A 14,082-nucleotide genomic window follows, 5' to 3' on the forward strand; every position below is an offset into this window, starting at 1 on the left:
CCAATAAGTGAGTGAAGTGAGTGGAAATCATGGTCGTTGATCTCCTACACCCGCCCCCGCACCCCAATTAATTTCGGTACCAAAAGCTCTGAGTGCAACAAAGCTGGATTTCGTAGTCTTGGAGGTTGCTTTGCGGTTTCAATTGGTTTACAGCACCGCCCCCGCTCAAGGTTTTAACATCAGCCTCAGTAACTTTTTTAGTTCTCAGAATTCTCCAGCGGGGCAAGGCTAGAACTGTAGCTATGTAGAGCTCCATAAGGTTGGGTACATTTTATTCAGAGGTCCTACTTGAACCTGTTTTCAGCTCGGCAATAAGCTCCAACTGGGGTGAAACGTTTTTTCTTGTACACCTTTAGTGCGACTTCCCTGGGAAAGCCTCAGCACCTATTCCGAGATCCTCCAGAGAGAGAATATATTCAAATGCTGAAATAGTTACCTCTGGTCAGTCGTTTAGCTCTACCAAGATCCTCAGGGCATGCTTCTAGGCTCAAGCCTCTCTCTCCATCCAGGTCCCACCAGCATACAGTCCTCTGTAGGCCCGTAGAAGTCAGGAATCTTTCTCCTGGTGCAGCATTTTCTCTTCGCCTTCCTGTTACAAAACGCAGAGCCATTCTGCAAGCAGGCCGGCCCTATTTCAGCTCCCTAGAACCCCCCTCCCCCAACGGCCTCCTTAAAAGATGACTCCTCCCATCTGAGAGAGTAAAAACTGGATCTTTCTCTCCCCCACCATGACTGGAACCTGGCTAACTAGGAGGTAGAGAAGTCGTCTCTGAATCTTCATCTGAAAAGTTCTGTCAGCTGTCCAACACCCCTCCAGATGGTTAAGTCCTGCCAAGTGGCCAATGGTTAAAACGGTCTTATTTTAGCTTGGCTCAGAGATGAGAGGCAGAAATGGTTTTAATGCAGTTTAGTCTAATGCAGCTAAAGTACACTTTTATAAATTTACTTTTTGATTAAAGTTATCATAATTCCTATTATACTATTTATTCAGATTTGGAAAAATAGGTGTAAACTTGGAATAATTTTTCTTGCATTTTAACAGGGCAGAAATGTAGTCACACCTAGGCTTGTTAATGGTAATGTTTAACGCAGCCTTTTCCTACAGCCTACAAAGCGAGTGTAGCCATTTTGCATTCAGTCAGCTGGAGGGCTTACTGAAGGCTGCCCCCCCCCCCCACCCACAAAGACCGGGCCCACTAAGGGTGGGGGTGGGGGGGGGGAGGGGGGCGGGCGGCTAATAACAACAAGCACCAGAAACCTTTTCTTTCCACAGATCCTTTACGGATTGGTAGGCATTTCTTTTTTGTATTCAATGTTTGTGTGGTCCCTGTGCAACCCAACCAGCAGGCCTAGGGAGTCAGAAACAAAGGAGGGCCCTTGAACACTAGAATAAAAAGTGGCAGACAGTGCAGGGGCAGGACTCGAAGTCCCAGACATGAGTGCGGCAGGAGCTGCCGGCTCCGCTAACATTGCCCAGCGCCCGGAGGCACCTATTTACATCTGCGAAAGATCCGGCTGCACGGGACACCGCAAACAGTGCAGGGGCAGGACTTAAAGCCCCAGACATCAGCGCGGCAGGAGCCACCCACACCGCCAAAGTTGCACCCAGCGTCTGGAGGTGCCTATTTATAGTGGCGGGGTATCCCGCTGCGTGAGACGTACACAGGACGTGCCAGGGCAAAGACCTTTCTAATCAATTCTCTAAGGGGCTGCAATATAACTGCCACTTTCATGTGCTGCAGTCAGTTTCTTTCTGATATCAGTTTGTGGATGTGGAGCCCTTAGTAATCAGATTGTGCCAGTGTGCAGATCTCCAATTTGGAATCTTTTTAGTATTGACCAAAAAGTCTATTCTACAGAATAGGAAGGAGGGTGACGAATCTGTGGTTAGATAGAAAATCCACCAAGAAGCGCATTACCGAAGTTGAGTAACTTTTCTTCTGATGGATACTTTTCTTACTGTTAATAATTTTGTTCATGTTAATAATTTTATAAAGCTCACGAATACCAATCGATACCAAAGGGGTTTGAGCAAATCAAACACTCACCCCCAGTCAACTGATCTGGGTTTAATCCATCACTATTCTTTAGCTCACTCCACCACCCCAGTTCAGATATGGCCATATGCAAATCAGTCAGACCCTGTGCCTCATGGGAACAGTCCAGCCCGAACTGCCAAGCCATGTCTTCCCTGGACCGGAAACAAGCATCCTGGGACCGGTTTCGGATTCATAATCCTCATCAGCCAAGCTATCTTGAATCCAGTGGTAGAGTGAGCAAGGGACCCACGTCTGGGCATACTCTGCAAACTTAGGGCGAACAAAGCGATACCAAAGGGGATGATGGACGGAGCATTTGAGCAAATCAAACACTCACCCCCAGTCAACTGATCTGGGTTTAATCCATCACCATTCTTTAGCTCACTCCACCACCCCAGTTCAGACATGGCCATATGCAAATCAGTCTGAACCTGTGCCTCATGGGGCAGTCCAGCCCGAACTGCCAAGCCATGTCCCTTGCTCACTCTACCACTGGATTCAAGATAGCCTGGCTGATGACGATTATGAATCCGAAACCAGTCCCAGGATGCTTTTTTCCGGTCCAGGGAAGACATGGCTTGGCAGTTCGAGCTGGACTGTTCCCATGAGGCTATTAGGCTGCAGAACCTCCATGAGTACTCTGTTTTTTAACTCCACTGAGGAAAGGTCAAGCAAATCTGCTGCCCTTCTTATAACCATTGCAAAGCGGCATATTCCTCTAGAGAGAGGTCAGATAAAGAGGTGAGGCCAGTGTCAGGTGAGGTATGAAGTTCACTGGGCTCTTACAGGTCTAGAAATAGATACATGTTGTCATATAGTCGTGATTCATAATTTCCGTCATGATCTTAAGGCTCTGGATCTGAGACTCTATAGTGCAATGGAAGCATATCAGAAACAGAATAGGGTTGCACGAGTGGTTGAATTAGCCACAACGTTGAACAGAGTAGTGGTGGATTTGCTTCCAAGACTATGGGGCCTTCCTACAGTGTCAATGCCGGCGTCAATGCATGGGGCCCTGGGGCAGGTTTTGGTACTGTATGGAGAGTCGGACCAAGCAGTGGCACAGGAGTAGAGACAGACCTCGGAACAAGGTCGAGAAGTGCAGTCGGCATGGGGGACTGATCTGCCAGCAGTAAACTAACTGGAAGCATCCTTAGATCCATGGGGCCCAAAGGAGCACCAGTAGGATCCAGAAAGGTACCAAATATCTGCCACATAGCCTTCTTGAAGACTTGAATCTGTTATGGCCTCGCCAATGGCCCAGCGAACACAAACTGGATTAAGATTTGGACGGGAATCGGTTACAATTGGGGGACCGAGACTTAATGGTGCCCAGATGTCTAGGCAACTACTCCTGATGAGTGGCAAGAAGATGAGGAGCCATGTTTTACCTTTTCCAGGGCGAAACAGACACACAACAAAGTTGCACAATGCCACCTACCGGCACTGAAGGGGATTGCAGAGTCAAAAACTCTGGATACAGTCTATCACATGGGGGTATTTACAAGATACGGAATCTGCAGCTCGAAGCCGCCATCAGAAAGACCAACCTCTAAAGAATCCCTAAAATGCTATTTTATGGCTCTAAATCCCTCAGTAGCAGCCTTAACAGAGCCCTAGCACTGGATACCACAAGCTACAGGAGTGGCTTCCATCGGGAATAGAATGGGCTTAAAGGAGGCACTAAACAAAGTAGGGGGAGACACAACAGGAAGATGACAAAAAGCTAGAAAGTCATATAACTGTTAAAAGAAACTTTAATCTTGCGGAATACCTCACTGTGGTAACACACAACCAAATATATATACTAGATAGAGACCAGTCCCCACAGATCAAACCACAAACACAGCAGGCATAAAATGAGGAAGCAGTGTGACTTGGAAGACACAGACACTTTTGCCTGCCTGTCCTGCCTCAGACAGATTCAAACCACCTACTTCCCCACATATGCCAATAAACCTTAAACACAGTGCATCATGCTAGCAGACCAGCCAGACAGAAATAGCGGTGAGGGCAGCAAAATACACATGTGAATATCACCGAAAAGACAGTGCATAAAACATGGACTGCAAGACAGCCTAGAAATTAAAGCGACCACTACTGGACTGATGGTAATATTCAAAGTATTTTACGTGATTACTTCAGCCTCATAAAGACCAATGAAGCATGCAGCATTGCAGTGGAGTAAAGAAGAATCATATTCCAACTTTGAAGAGACAGTGACGTGAACAAGTAGCAAACCCAGTTTGCGTCGTTACATATCCGAAACCAGAGCAATATTCAGTTCAAACGGTTGCACCAGCACACTTGTTAGTCATTACAGCTCAAGAGGTATATCCAAAGCAAATCAGAAAAATGCATATAAACACTAGAGTAAGGAGAGATTAATTATTATGGCATCTTCCATTTGTGATGATGAAAGCCCCTGCAAGAGCAGAAACTCTGGCCAGTACAAGAGCAGTTACAAAGGCTTACATGTTAAGATTGTACCAGACTAGCAGGAAGGTGGTCAAGTACTAAAGTGACATCTACTTTAATGTGTTCTAACAAAATCACATCTGATTAATTACTACTTCGCTTTATTATGCACTGCACATGAAATTTTACCTTGGGTTCCCAAGAGATCCTGCAGCAAACTGAGAGTTTCTATCCAGAAATTCCTGCAAACCTTTCAGTTCCTGAAGAACAGACTCCAGCAAATAAGGTGGGACACTGCTATCCAGCTGCAGAAAACAAAATACAGTGTTAACCTTTATACGGTCAAGTACTTGAAATAATTCAAGCGTCAGTTAACATATAGCAGTCCCAGAGAGCAATTAATTGCCTTCAAATTCTAAAAATTCTTGCGCTATGACGATTTCCTTTATTATCCCTAGTCAGCAAGCAAAAAGACTAGGCCATCTTATGCTTAACGTGTCACATATTCTTCACAGTAAAAGCAAGCATATATTCTTTATCTGGTGACATGGTACACAGTTCTATGAAGGAACCGTCCTTACCATTGCTTACGCCTTTACCACGACCATGAGCGGTAGCCAGTAGGTAGTTACAGTTAGGACTAAAGTTTCCATAGGAAGGGCATTTTCCCAATAACTTTGGGACTGCTTGATGAATCTTCACGAAATTTTCAAACCTGTGCTGCAAGTTTCGGGGTGATTTGTCAAGCAGAAGCAGAGAAAAAGGGGGCAGGCCAAAATGCTTTTTTCCCCATTTTAGGACAATGGGGATTTTGCATTTTTGTAATACAACTGTAGCCCGAAACGCTGAACGGAATAACACCAAATTTGGCAGAAAGCTAGACTGGTTGCACAGATCACGCTTTCAGTTATTTGGTGTATATCCGTTCAGTAGTTTTAGCTATATTAAAAGGTTAAAAAATATAGATATCTAGGGATGCAGATATTCCATGGATCCACCCATGGAGGATTAGAGGATTCGGAGCGTAAAGAAGGCCCCGATTGACTGGGCGGAGACTGAATGAAAAATTGCGCCCGCCATTTTATTTCATTGGATTGGCCGACTGCAGAAAAAATACACTGTAAAAGACATACAAAGTGTCAGGATACAGGTATCCAGACCCCATAGGACAAAAAGGGACCCGGAGCCCAAAATGGTGTATTTTTTTTAAAAATAACTTTTAAAAAACACAGATTTTCCACAGATTTAAGCCCTAGTGTAAAAAAACATACACATTTACTGATAGAACCAACGGTTAGAGGGTCATCATAGTTAGGCTGAGGTTTTACCCATACAAAACAATAGAAATGTAGCAGTTATTGTTATACTTGCAGTTAGATTAATCTGAAGAATCTAATAATCATGCCATTAAGTAAGTTAAGGCAACAAGTCATAGTTTCTTAAAATAAGAATACCTATAACTGCTGAATTTCTATGGTTTTGTATGGGTAAAATGCCAGCCTAACTATAACGACCATGTACCCTTTGGTTTCATCAATAAAAAAATATGTATTTATTTTCAGTGATTAATAGATTCTTCAGATAAGTCTAACTGAACTGCAAGAATAACAATAACTGCTACATTTCTACACACACACACACACACATATATATATATATATATATATATATATATATAACCTTATCAACCCCAACCCCTAAACCCTAAAAGAACCCTTGCCAATGAAATACCTCTACCCACCCTATACCGTAACAATACTCTTGCCACACAAATACCCTAACCAACCCTGAACCCTAAAAATACCCTAGCCACCTCAATACCCCTACCCAGCCTCAACCTGAAAAATACCCTTGCCACCCAAATACCCTCACCTATCCGAAAACCTAAAAATACTTTAGCCAGCCGATAACCTCACCCACACCAGCTGGCTTGTGGCCAGGCTCCTAGTGCAACCGTTGAGGGCACTGGAGATTTAATGATTTGCACACCGCAACAACTTACATTTATTTTGAGAATGAAGTTGGGATTAATGTAATGAGTTTATTGATGTTGCCAATGGTGGAAACAAGTCCTTTCACTTTTCTACTGCCAGAAGAATAAATGACTTACCTTCGGTACCGCCTTATCTGGTAGAGACTAGATCTAGCCCCAGTTTCCTTACCTTAGAATTGTCCTCAGGCGCCAGACTGGACGCCAATGTTTTTCTACAGCAGTACCTTTGCAAATCGGTAGAGGGCGCTGGGCAACTCCATACAGAGGAAACAGAAAGGTACCTGGATTCCCACTTTTTATTTTTGAAAACACCACACTATATTCTTTTTGTGGTTAGGTTATTTTATTCAACCTCTTGTTTTTTGTTTTGAATATTTTTAGATAGGAAATCTCTTCTACTCGCAGAAGAACACAAAGTTTATGCCATTAAAACACTTTATACACAAACATATACAAATAACTTTGGACAAAATCAATTTGACAAGAAGTAAACATACGACGGAAGACGACCACAATTGAGCCTGGTCTGGTCAAGAAATAAAGCGGGAACCGGTCCCTGGGATATTCCACAAGTGAGGAGGTGAGAAGGTAGCGCAATAGTAATATATACCACCCGTTAAGGAAAGTAACACGCACTAATTAGGTTGCCAGCATTTTATTTTATTTGTAACAGGACCAGCAAATAGAAGAGGGAAAGCCGTGTCCGAGATGCCGCAATAATCCAATACAGGTATGCCATAAAACTGACCATACACAAAGCTAAACGACTAGATAAATGGACACCCCGCTATAAAATATGCTTTTTTTCCACAGAACTGACCCCAGTCTATGGCCCCTTGTAAAACTAAAAGATTGAGATTGAGTTCTTGCGCGAACAAGAAATAAACGCAAGGTAGGCTTGGATAGAATGACTATCATCAGACCCATGAAATTCGGTATAAGAGCAAAAAAACTGAAAAAGATAATTGTCTCTTCCAGAGTCCTCAAGTTGTTGGCCGCCATCCATCTGTTGGAATTCAGTAATCGTCCACAATTTAAGAATCTTCTAATAGGTATGAAATGTAGCCATCAGATAATGATGGAGGCTGCGAGGGAAGGTCAGAGGGACCATTGCTGATTAGTTTTTAAATTTATTTTTTGCTTCATAGATTGCCCTACTGTGTCCATAATAAGAAGCCCTGATGAAAGCCCGCGAACAATTTATACGTGGCTGGAAACGCGTCGGCACATTCTTAAATTAAAAATCTTCTTATCGTTTTACAAATAGGCAACTAACGGCTAGGCTACTTAGTGTGATGATTCAACTGAGTAACATGTCTTTTTGAGGAATTTGGTCACGCACACATAAACGAAAGATAGTGTGTTACAGTGAATATTGTGATTGTGAAGCAATTTCTTTAATTTTTTGTATTTTCGTGTGTTTACTTCTTGTCAAATTGATTTGGTCCAAAGTTATTTGTATATGTTTGTATGTAAAGTGTTTTTATGGTATAAACTATGTGTTCTTCTGCGAGTAGAAGAGATTTCCTATCTAAAAATATTCAAAACAAAAAACAAGAGCTTGAATAAAATAACCTAACCACAAAAAGAATATAGTGTGGTGTTTTCAAAAATAAAAAGTGGGAATCCAGGTACCTTTCTGTTTCCTCTGTATATTGGGCCCTACCTGGTTCCTGTCATTGGGCCAAACCCCTATATTGACTAATTATAGGGCAACTCCATACAGCATCGTCCACCTGAAGTGAAATCATCAGTCCATATATGCCCTCCCCTGATGAGCTGTTTATTCGGCAATAACTTTCTGCACTAAAATGCGAAGCCACATATAGAAACTGCTATGGAAACAGTGTGCCCAAAAAGAGTCTTTCTTTTGAAAAAAAGCTTATATGAAGAACAACTGGGAGTCTGTATTCTCCTTTTTGGTCTCCAATCAGTAAACAACACAGGGCAAGGGTGGGGGTGGGAGGGAAGAAGCAACACAGGGAAAGGGCGGGGCGGGAGGGGAGAAGCAACACAGGGACAGGGTTAGGCGGGAGGGAAGAAGCAACACAGGGAAAGGGCGGGCGGGAGGGAAGAAGCAACACAGGGAAAGGGCGGGCGGGAGGGAAGAAGCAACACAGGGAAAGGGCGGGCGGGAGGGAAGAAGCAACACAGGGAAAGGGCGGGCGGGAGGGAAGAAGCAACACAGGGAAAGGGCGGGCGGGAGGGAAGAAGCAACACAGGGAAAGGGCGGGCGGGAGGGAAGAAGCAACACAGGGAAAGGGCGGGCGGGAGGGAAGAAGCAACACAGGGATAGGGCGGGAGGGAAGAAGCAACACAGGGAAAGGGCGGGCGGGAGGGAAGAAGCAACACAGGGAAAGAGCGGGCGGGAGGGAAGAAGCAACACAGGGAAAGGGCGGGCGGGAGGGAAGAAGCAACACAGGGAAAGGGCGGGCGGGAGGGAAGAAGCAACACAGGGAAAGGGCGGGCGGGAGGGAAGAAGCAACACAGGGAAAGGGCGGGCGGGAGGGAAGAAGCAACACAGGGAAAGGGCGGGCGGGAGGGAAGAAGCAACACAGGGAAAGGGCGGGCGGGAGGGAAGAAGCAACACAGGGAAAGGGCGGGCGGGAGGGAAGAAGCAACACAGGGAAAGGGCGGGCGGGAGGGAAGAAGCAACACAGGGAAAGGGCGGGCGGGAGGGAAGAAGCAACACAGGGAAAGGGCGGGCGGGAGGGAAGAAGCAACACAGGGAAAGGGCGGGCGGGAGGGAAGAAGCAACACAGGGAAAGGGCGGGCGGGAGGGAAGAAGCAACACAGGGAAAGGGCGGGCGGGAGGGAAGAAGCAACACAGGGAATGGGCGGGCGGGTGGGAAGAAGCAACACAGGGAATGGGCGGGCGGGTGGGAAGAAGCAACACAGGGAATGGGCGGGCGGGTGGGAAGAAGCAACACAGGGAATGGGCGGGCGGGTGGGAAGAAGCAACACAGGGAATGGGCGGGCGGGTGGGAAGAAGCAACACAGGGAATGGGCGGGCGGGTGGGAAGAAGCAACACAGGGAATGGGCGGGCGGGTGGGAAGAAGCAACACAGGGAATGGGCGGGCGGGTGGGAAGAAGCAACACAGGGAATGGGCGGGCGGGTGGGAAGAAGCAACACAGGGAATGGGCGGGCGGGTGGGAAGAAGCAACACAGGGAAATGGCGGGCAGGAGAGAAAAAGCAACACATGGAACAGGTGGGGCGGGAGGGAAGGAGCAACACGAAAAGGATGGGGCAGGAAGGCAGAAGCAACACAGGGAAGGGGTGGGTGGGAGGGAGTAGCAACACAAGGTGAGGGTGCGGCGGGAGGGAAAGAGCAACAAAGCGAAAGGGTGGGATGGAGCAACACAGCGAAAGGGTGGGCAGGAGGGCAGAAGCGACACAGCGAAAGGGCGGGTAGGATGGCAGAAGCGACACAGCAAAAGGGTGGATGGGCAGAAGGGACACAGCAAAAGCGCGGGCCGGTGGGCAGAAACGACACATTGAAAGGGCGAGCCGGAGGGCAGAAGCGACACAGCGAAAGGGCGGGCCGGGGGGCAGAAGCGACACAGCGAAAGGGTAGTCGGGAGGGCAGAAGCAACATAGTGAAAGGGTGGTCGGGAGGGCAGAAGCAAACCAGCAAAAAGATGAGTGAGAGGACAGAAGCAACACCGCGAAAGGGTCGGTGGGTGGTACAGAGGGAGTTAGGGAGGGAAGAAGCAACACCGGGAAAGGGTGGGCTGAGGGAGGGAGGGAGGAAGAAGCAATACCGTGTAGCAGCACAGAGAAAGTGTGGGCAGGAAGGAGGGAAGAGGCAGCACCGGGAAAGGGTGGGTGGGAGGGAAGGAGGGAAGAAGCAGCACTGGGGTAAGGGAAGAAACCGCACCGGGAAAGGGTAAAGAAGCAGCACTGGGCAAGGGTAAAGAAAGAGCACCGGGAAAGGGTAAAGAAAGAGCACCGGGAAAGGGTAAAGAAGCAGCACTGGGCAAGGGTAAAGAAACAGCACCGGGAAAGGGTAAAGAAACAGCACCGGGAAAGGGTAAAGAAGCAGCACTGGGCAAGGGTAAAGAAGCAGAACAGGGAAAGGGTAAAGAAGCAGAACAGGGAAAGGGTAAGGAAGCAGCACTGGGAAAGGGTAAGGAAGCAGCACTGGGAAAGGGTAAGGAAGTGGAACCGGAAATGGGTGGGCGGGAGGGAGAGAAGAGTCAGCACCGGGAAAGGGTGGGAGGGAAGATGCAACATCGGGACGTGGTGGGTGGGAGGGAGGGAAGCAGCAGCACCGGGAAAGGGTGGGCGGGAGGGAGGGAAGCAGAAGCGCCGGGAAAGGGTGGGAGGGAGGGAAGAAGCAGCACCGGGAAAGGGTGGGAGGGAGGGAAGAAGCAGCACCGGGAAAGGGTGGGAGGGAGGGAAGAAGCAGCACCGGGAAAGGGTGGGAGGGAGGGAAGAGGCAGCACCGGGAAAGGGTGGGAGGGAGGGAAGAGGCAGCACCGGGAAAGGGTGGGAGGGAGGGAAGAGGCAGCACCGGGAAAGGGTGGGAGGGAGGGAAGAGGCAGCACCGGGAAAGGGTGGGAGGGAGGGAAGAAGCAGCACCGGGAAAGGGTGGGAGGGAGGGAAGAAGCAGCACCGGGAAAGGGTGGGAGGGAGGGAAGAAGCAGCACCGGGAAAGGGTGGGAGGGAGGGAAGAAGCAGCACCGGGAAAGGGTGGGAGGGAGGGAAGAAGCAGCACCGGGAAAGGGTGGGAGGGAGGGAAGAAGCAGCACCGGGAAAGGGTGGGAGGGAGGGAAGAAGCAGCACCGGGAAAAAGTGGGAAGGAGGGAAGAAGCAGCACCGGGAAAGGGAGGGAGGGAGGGAAGAAGCAGCACCGGGAAAGGGTGGGTGGGAGGGAGGGAGGGAAGAAGCAGCACCGGGAAAGGGTGGGTGGGAGGGAGGGAAGAAGCAGCACCGGGAAAGAGTGGGAGGGAGGGAGGGAATAAGCAGCACCGGGAAAGAGTGGGAGGGAGGGAGGGAAGAAGCAGCACCGGGAAAGAGTGGGAGGGAGGGAAGAAGCAGCACCGGGAAAGAGTGGGAGGGAGGGAGGGAAGAAGCAGCACCGGGAAAGAGTGGGAGGGAGGGAGGGAAGAAGCAGCACGGGGAAAGGGTGGGCTGGAGGGAAGGAAGAATCAACACCGGTAAAGGATGGGCAGGAGGGAGGGAAGAATCAACACTGCGAAAGGGTGGGACGGAGGGAAGAATCAACACCTGGAATCAAGAATCCACACCGGGAAAGGGTGGCGGGAGGGAGGAAAGAATCAACACAGGGAAAGGGTGGGCGGGAGGGAGGAAGAAGCAACTAGGTGTAGGAGGGAAAGAAGAAATAGAGATAAAGGTGGTTAGGAAGGAAGAAGCCACACAGACAACCGGGGTTAGAAGGGAAGAAGCTACACAGACAATCGGGGTAGGAGGGAAGAAGAAACGCTTACGAAGCAACACTGGCAAAGAGGGAGAAGAATAAATAGTACCTTAATCACCGCACAAGCACTGGAGGGCACTAATCAAAACTGAGCAATTAGTAGTTGGTACAAGTTCCAGACAAAAGAAGAAGAAGTGACACTGGCACGCCCTGGCCAATAAGAGGTAGCAAATAAGAGTGACAACAAAGCTACTAAATTATAAGTAATGGGAGGGATCTATATATTTCTTGTAAGCGACATCGCATATGAGCAGTCTTTGGCGAGATATAAAAAGTGAAACACTGCTGTCAGAAAAAGTCTTCTTTACATTAGCCATGTGAACTTTGAGCCTAAAATATTTACCAAAGTGATTCTACTTGACAGGCAAGAGGACATACAAACGGTAACCCAAATTTGAGGAAGTTTTAGACCAGACTTTTCATTTGTGCATCAGGCCTACTTACTCCAAAAAGATATGGTGCAGATTTTCTACACTAATCACAACCTTTCCACCTTTAATGAAACACAGCAGTCTGCGGCTTCTTCAATTCTCAACATACCGAGTTAAGTAATAAGACTAAAAAACATGGCCAAGACTGACCATATAAGGGTATTTATCCGGCTGTCAAAACTTGGTCTTTTATATACATGAAGGACAAACCTGAGACCGTTGTTAACACCCTCACAGAACATCCAATAATACAGACAGTAAATTAGTAGAGTGCGCCTCCAGTGGGAGGAAAGGAACCATCACGAAAAGGATCAGCTAAGTTTTACAAGCCACAAATCTCATTATTCCAAGATGCAAAACCAGATAACATTTGAGAATGACTGAGCTATAGGACATCAGGAAGTCATTCTGAAGCCCGACTTTACAAGACACAGAGCTCGTCTGAAGTTACATTACAGCAGTGAATTACACGTCTTTACCAGAATAGGAACAGTAAATATGAGACTAGTTTTGGATTTCTAGAGGACTGTTGCCAAAGTCTCTATGGAACATAACAGTGGGGAGCCAATACCGAGGCACTTGGTTCATGCACTTTCATCACAATAAGCTTTTTGAAAGTGGATTATGTAGGAAGCTGGCTCTGAATATAATATACCAAAGTGAGGTATAGTGTGCACAGAGTCCAGTGGAACCCTAAAGGTCCCAGGGACAGCTAGAGCAGCCATTTTGGTAGTGTATGCTCTAGCATCCCAACTAGGCTGATGCATTTAAACCGGGCCGCTGCGCTAACCCGGCTGGTGAAACATTAGCAGCGCGTGCCTCTCGCTGAACCTCTTTTTATGGACTTCTGACTTCGAATCTGTTAACTCGCTCTGTGTTATTTTTTATTGTTTCAAACTCTGCACTTTGTGGGAGGGAGCACGTCCGCATGTAGAATTGTGTTCAACTGAATTCGAATTTGGAATTGCACTAACATCGATTTTATGCTGACCCTTTTTTAAAAATGCATTCATGTATTCTGCTTCCACTGACCTGGTTGTGGGTAGTTCTCTATCCAGTCTGCTGTCGTGGGAGGCAGGTGGGGTAGTCTCTTGCCAGCCACCTCAAGTGCTCTGAGGGCGGCCGCCATCTTTCCTCCAAGGACAGCTAGAGCAGACATCTTTGGTAGTACGTGCTCTAGCATCCTAACTATGCTGATGCCTTTAAACCGGGCCACTGCGCGGACTCAGCTGTAGAAAGGTTAGCAGCGCGTGTCTCTCGATGAACCTCATTTTATGTACCTCTGAGGTTAAATCTGTTAACTTACTCTGTGTAATTTTTAATTGTTTTTAAACTCTGCACTTTGGGGGAGGGAGCGGGTCTGCATGTGGAATTGCGTTAAACTGAATTTGAAATTGCACTAACATCGATTTTATGCTGAACCTAATTTAAATATTCATTCTTGTATTCCACTTCCACTGACCTGGTTGTGGGTAGTTCTCAAACCTGTCTGCGGTCGTGGGAGGCAGGTGGGAGGGGGTCTCTTGCCAGCTGTATTGAGTGCTCTGAGGGCGGCCGCCATCTTTCCTCTAGGGACAGCTAGAGCGACCATCTTTGGTAGTGCGCGCTCTAGCATCCCAACTAGGCTTATGCATTTAACCGGGCCGCTGTGCGGACGCGCACAGCAGGCACACCAAAGGCGTACCTACGGCAAGCCCGTCCGCGCCCGTCAGCGTCCCGGAAGCAACCTGCACCAGCCACTATGCCCAAATGAGTATA

General features: G+C 47.8%; 1 protein-coding gene across 2 annotated transcripts in view; it reads right to left on the reverse strand.

Annotated features, from left to right (window-relative positions):
* The window catches only part of NUP155 (nucleoporin 155), an 898,957-nt gene that overhangs the window by 514,390 nt on the left and 370,485 nt on the right, over window positions 1-14,082 (reverse strand). For both annotated transcript variants that reach the window (XM_078674974.1, XM_078674975.1), the window contains one exon: window positions 4,647-4,762. In XM_078674974.1, coding sequence (XP_078531100.1) covers window positions 4,647-4,762 — 116 coding nt within the window. The remainder of the gene's footprint in view (window positions 1-4,646; window positions 4,763-14,082) is intronic.

This window comes from Lissotriton helveticus, chromosome 2_1 (assembly GCF_964261635.1).
Source record: "Lissotriton helveticus chromosome 2_1, aLisHel1.1, whole genome shotgun sequence".
Taxonomy (NCBI): domain Eukaryota; kingdom Metazoa; phylum Chordata; class Amphibia; order Caudata; family Salamandridae; genus Lissotriton; species Lissotriton helveticus.